Source organism: Bison bison, unplaced genomic scaffold, assembly GCF_000754665.1.
Source record: "Bison bison bison isolate TAMUID 2011002044 unplaced genomic scaffold, Bison_UMD1.0 scf7180017864291, whole genome shotgun sequence".
Classification (NCBI taxonomy): domain Eukaryota; kingdom Metazoa; phylum Chordata; class Mammalia; order Artiodactyla; family Bovidae; genus Bison; species Bison bison.
In genome coordinates this window covers 1,809,500-1,815,595 of record NW_011494863.1, presented here as the reverse complement: position 1 = coordinate 1,815,595, position 6,096 = coordinate 1,809,500, and the positions used below count along the sequence as shown (strand labels likewise).

The 6,096-nt window shown below is 42.9% G+C and overlaps 1 protein-coding gene across 1 annotated transcript in view; it reads right to left on the bottom strand.

Moving 5' to 3' along the window:
• Positions 1–6,096, bottom strand: part of LOC104996355 — a 15,399-nt gene that overhangs the window by 490 nt on the left and 8,813 nt on the right. The window contains exons 5-7 of the mRNA XM_010850615.1: positions 5,948–6,092; positions 4,227–4,248; positions 2–2,011 (exon numbers count right to left, since the gene is read on the bottom strand). Of these exons, the coding sequence (XP_010848917.1) occupies positions 2–2,011; positions 4,227–4,248; positions 5,948–6,092 (2,177 nt within the window). The remainder of the gene's footprint in view (position 1; positions 2,012–4,226; positions 4,249–5,947; positions 6,093–6,096) is intronic.

Here is a 6,096-nt window from a genome sequence, read left to right as displayed (position 1 = left end):
CGACAGCAGCACGGTGGCCGTGGCCGTCAGCGCCGGCTCGCCGTGGTCTTTCACCAGCACCAGCAGGCGCTGGCGCGGCGCGTCCGCCTCGTCCAGGGCGCGCGTCGTGCTGATCTCGCCGGTGTACAGTCCCACGCGGAATAGGCTGCGTGCGCCACTCGCCGCCGGCTGCAGCTCGTACGACAGCCACGCGTTGTAGCCCGAGTCGGCGTCCACCGCGCGCACCTTCGCCACCACGTGGCCCGCGCCCACCGACCGCGCCACCACCTGGCTCACCGCGCTGGGTCCTCTGCCTGGCCCGGGCGGCAGCAGCGCGGGCGCGTTGTCGTTCTCGTCCAGCACGAACACTTGCAGCGTCACGTTGCTGCCCAGGGGCGGCACGCCCGCGTCGCGCGCGCTCACCTGGAACTGCAGCAGCTCCAGCTCCTCGCGGTCCAGCGGCTGCAGCGCATACACCTTGCCGCTCTCCGCGTGCACCGACAGATAGCTGGACAGCTCACGCTCGCCCACCCGCCGCTCCACCAGCGAGTAGGACACCAGCGCGTTTTCCTGCGCGTCCGCGTCTCGCGCAGACACGGTGAAGATGTGGCAGCCTGGAGGGTTGTTCTCCTTCACGAACACCGTGTACTCGGGCTGCGCGAACGCAGGTGCATTGTCGTTCACGTCGGCCACCTCCACGGACACACTGGCTGTGGTGGACAAGGAAGGCGACCCCCCGTCTTGAGCGGTCACCACCAATTTATAGACGGACACTTTCTCGCGATCCAAGCTGCTGTCCAAAACGAGTGAATAGTAGTTCTTGAAGGTGGACACCAGCCTGAAAGGGACGTGGGGCGATAGTCTACAAGTCACCTGCCCATTGACACTGGAGTCGAGGTCAGACAAACTTATCAAGGCAATGACGGTGCCCAGTGGAGCGTCTTCCCTAATTGGGAGTGACAAGAATTTGAATTCCATTACTGGGGCATTATCATTGGTGTCTTCAACTTCCACCATAACTGTACAATGGCCAGAAAGTGGCGGCTGCCCCTTATCAATGCCCTCTACAAGAATTTCATAGGATTTGGTTTCTTCAAAATCAATATATCCCTTTACCATAATTTCTCCAGTAATTGGATCCATGTAGAATTTGGATTTCACAGTGGGTAAAATATCAGCTGAGAATGAATAAATAATATTCCCATTCAAGCCTTCGTCTAAATCTGAGGCGTTAAGTTTAATTACCAACGTTCCGTTAGGAACGTTTTCTAGTAATTTCACTTCATAGAGTGTTCTGTCGAAAGTCGGGGCGTTGTCGTTGGCGTCCAGCACTCTGACGAGTAATTGAACAGTGCCAGTCAGCTCAGGTTTGCCGCCATCAGAGGCTGTAAGGACTAAAAAAATCTCCGGAGCTTCTTCTCTGTCTAAAGGTCTCCTTAATACCAGCCCAAGACGTTTTACCCGCTCCTCATCGGACGGTTTTTCCAACGAGAAATATTCATTGGGACTCAGCCTGTAAGTCAGCAGAGCGTTGGCCCCAATGTCTGCATCAGAGGCGCCCTCTAGCGGAAACCGAGAGTCAAGCGGCCTGGATTCAGCCATAAACAGAATCTTTTGTGTTCCTGGGAACACTGGAGGATTGTCGTTAATGTCCTTCACCTCCACCTCCACGTGGAACACCTGCAGCGGCCGGTCCACGATCACCTCCAGGTGGATGCTGCACTCCGCACTCTGCCCGCACAGCTCCTCCCGGTCGATCCGAGAATTCACAAACAAAATGCCATTCTGCAGATTTACCTCCAGAAGGTCCCCGCGGCCTTTGGATGACACACGAAACAGGCGCGGCACCAGTTCCACGAGCTCCAATCCCAGGTCCTGAGCGATTCGGCCCACAAAGGTGCCGTGTTTGGTCTCTTCCAGGACAGAGTAGCGGAGCTGGCCGCTCCCAGCCTTCCAGGCTGCGAGGAACAGAAGTGAGAATAGCAAACGCCGGTATTCCTGGCCAGTTCCCCAGGAAAACTCCATCTCATGTCTTCAGTGTTTTGTTGTCATGAAGAGAGTCTTGTTTCCAAACGAAGCACTACCTCCTGACCGTTCAGTCCAATGCCATTGCAGCCTCCATTTTTTCAGTGGTGGATGTAGCTTCTTTACCATAAGAACAGGAGGGTATTTCTTTCTTTCTTTCTTTTTTTTTTTTTTTTTTTTTGCTTTATGGTATCAATTTTACGGTACAGAGCGACATCATGTGGCTCAAAACCGTAAGTAACAGATTCTGGAAATCCATACTATGAACTGCTAAGTCTTCATCTTTCTTTCCGCCTTCCCGTGGATTTTAATGCCCTTGGAGAATAGAATCACAACTTTACACTACTGCAGCACACATTTTGCGCTACTGATTGACTGAGTGTGAGTTTCACCACAGGAGCAGATTTCACTTCAGTGGAAATACTTTTTTCATACAAGTTTTAAGTATTTACAGAGACCCAACTATAGTTAACACTTTATACAGTTGGCAAAGTGTTGACTAGGAAAATTCATGACATTTTTGTGTTCCTGAGAGTGAAGAAAGGTAGTCATTAATGATGACACTATTCATCATTGGATTTTACATTCTGGTTATTGAAGACTTCAGAGAATACATCTCTAGGAAAACTCTGATCTCAGAGATAGGTAGTTGAAAGGGAATTTCAAAAAATATTCAAACAAGGAAGCAAAGACCATCAGCACTTAATTGAGAGTCTTTCTTAAATAATGTAAGGGCTGAGGGCAATGAAGCTTTAACAGGAAAGTAGGATATTGCAGTATACATTGTGTTGGAAAGTATTCCAAATAATTTCATTCCCTGGAACCCATTCACCTCCCATGAACAACACTGGTATTCTCATTTTGGTTCTCACGGTTTATAAACACTTGCTTGTTCTTTTTTTTTTTGCTTGTTCTTCAGGACCTAATATGCTTCAACTTCTGTTTCTCCTACAGTGCTCATATAGTCTAGCCAAAGTGGACAATTTCCTGCTTCCAATAACATTTTTTGCTAAACAAATATACTCATTTCATTCTCTGCCTAAGTAATATCCAGCATTTCCAAACTCTTCTAAAAGCAGTCTTCCCCCATTATATAACAACTTAAAACTTCCTTGACCAATAAAGACTTTCATGATTAAGCCAATTGGGCAGGCATCTTTACTTTCTTTTATACTATAGCATCTAGGTCAATCACATTAGCCATTTATTACATTAATTTCTCTTTTGTAGGTATTTGGGTATATGTATCTAATCATAAATTTTTGGAATGTAAACTTTTAAAGAGAATATTTTACCATAATATTTTAACATTCAGAATACTTATTGAGTAGTTAGTGAATATTTACTGAATAGAATAGTTTGGTTTTCTTCTATTGCTTAAATGCATTAAATTTCTTCTATTGCTTAAAATGCATTAAATTAAGGTGATCATGTAGCTAGTTAAGAAAATACGATGTCTCAGCAACCTCTATAACTTTCCAGAGATAAAGGAAATATTTTCCTTAGGCACTGCTCTATGTAAGATATATTTCAATTGCCATATTGAAAACATGGATTTCAGGTTAGTTTTCTTTCTAGTTCTTAGCAAGCATGATCCTTGAGACATTAATAGTTCTGATGGTCAATAAGGCATTCCCAAATAACAGAGCACAATATACTCTCCACACACACACACACACGCACACACACATACACACATACACACACACCAATATAGAAGGACATAATGGTAGTTATTTTCAAACTTTGACTCTTCTGTTCATAAGCCGTGTATTCCATAGTTGTCTAGGACAAAAAACATCAGTCTAGGACTTCCCTGGCAGTCCAGTCATTAGGACTCTTCACTTCCACTGAAGGGAGCAAGGGTTGGATCCCTGGTTAGAGAACTAAGATCCCCAGCATGTGCATGGTGAAGCCAAAAAAAGAAAAAAAATTAAATCTAGTGAAAATAGCCCTAGGCTCCCATTCTAGGAAAAGCCAGACTCCTCACCACCATCATTTTTTTCTGAATTAAAACATAAATCTGAAAACATAAAACTGAAACTAAAGTAGTTTCAGTTATAGGACCCAACCTGTTGACTTGTGCAAAATGATTGGTATTAAACACTGAAACAAAGTAAAAGAGAATCCTTGACCATTTACTCCATTTTGCTAATAATTAAATAAATAGATAAGGAAAGCAGAAGAATAGAAAGGATATTTGGAAACTATTCAGTATTTACCTGGTATAGTAGCAACACATCTCTAAGGGGCAAAATTCAAAAGTTTTAAAAATGTCTTATTAGCTGAGACACATGTTAGTCAAAAATTTGAAGAGGAGAACTGAACTTGAAGACTGAAGTCTCATATCCTGGAAGATAAGAACTCTGGATGACCCTATTATTTACAACAGGATGAAAATGATACCTAATAAAATAAATAGTGAACTGAGGTTGAACATGCTGTGGCTCACACTTGATGGACAGGGAGTCACAAAGGACAGAGCCAGAAAGTAGAAATGGAAGTGGGAAAATGCAGGATTTTCTGTTTTATATGTTAGCTGCCCCTACAATGTCATTGAGTATTAACCAGGTTTTACCAATGAAACTTGAACAAGGAAGTAGAAAGTTGTAGAGTACATACCTTGTGTAGAAAAGTATTCCATACAATTAGAATGGAATACATGGGAACACATTCCCCTCCCATGAGAAAGGTTGGTGTCTTCATTTTTATCTCTAATGGTTTGAAATACTTGCCCATTCTTCAGTCATTAACATGCCTAAGCTTTAGTTTCCAGTGGCAAAGAAACATCAGTGGGAGTCCACCAATTTACTAGGAGAACTGAACAAATATCAATGAATGGTATGAATGGAAAATAATTTTACTTCCAGTTATTTGGAACTTTGTACTTACTATACGACACACATTAATGGGTTGGTATTCAGAGGAGGTCACCAATAATGACATTGAACTTTTCGGATATTAGCATCCTTAATATTGTATGTAAAAGAGATTAATGACAATAAGTTTTGCTAGTAGTATGGCTTTAAAATGAGATGTACAGTATTTTTCCAACACTGTGCAGGTAGAAAATAATAGTTCTTAACAAGACTAATAATACTCTTCCAAAAGCAACATTTTCTAAATGATGATATAATAAAGGGAATATTAAAATTTCACTTCCTGTTGATTTCTTAATGCTCTCTAATAAAAAGTAGTAAGAAACTGAAGAAAAAGATACAATTCTAAAAGCAATAAATTTACTATTCTAGCTTTTTTGCCCAATTGGAAAACTAGGAACAATATACAGTATTGCAAAATGTGAGCACAAAAATTAAAACATCATGTTCAAGTAGAAAGAGGAAGTGAGAATCCAAATAAATAGATAAATGAGTAAAGGGGATCTATAGGAGAGAACAGGTTTAAAAAACTAAATGGGCCAGTGACATTTGGACTAACACCTACTCCAAATTTCAAATGAAAAGTATCATTAGCTATTGAAGCATTGTACAGGAATTAGTACACCACAGTTAAAAGTTAAATATTGTAAACAATGCAAAATACCCTGGAAAAATCTATTTTATCTATCCAGACTTTTAGCAATATAATAATCCTCCAGCGATTTTTAAACACTGGCAAGTATGGTACTCACTTATTGCTGATTTGGTTCAAAATCATTCATTAGTCACAAGAAATTCAAACATTTTAACAACAAAACCAATACTTGGAAAAGTCTACTGCCAGAAGCAAGACTAATTACTGTTAAAAATGCTTCCAAAGAAGCAGAAATAGTCAATCAAGAACAAAGACATCTTTGAAAGGATTTTTTTAAATTACTCACTTTGGCAGGAAGATCAGTCTCCACATCCAGCTGCTTTTCTCTGTCTCCACTAATGGGACCAGGTGGAAGACTAGGACTGAAGGCCATGAGGTCTGTCTTGGGCTGTCCCTCCCCAGAACACACCCTCTGCCGCCTCTCCTGAGAGTAAGACCAGCTCCCCACCGCGCTGGAGCACACCAGCCTGGGCTTCACCGGCCCGCACCCGCCCTCGCTGGGCGGCGCCGAGCACCGCAGCGCCGTGTACAGCAGCAGCGTGAGCACCAACAGGCTGG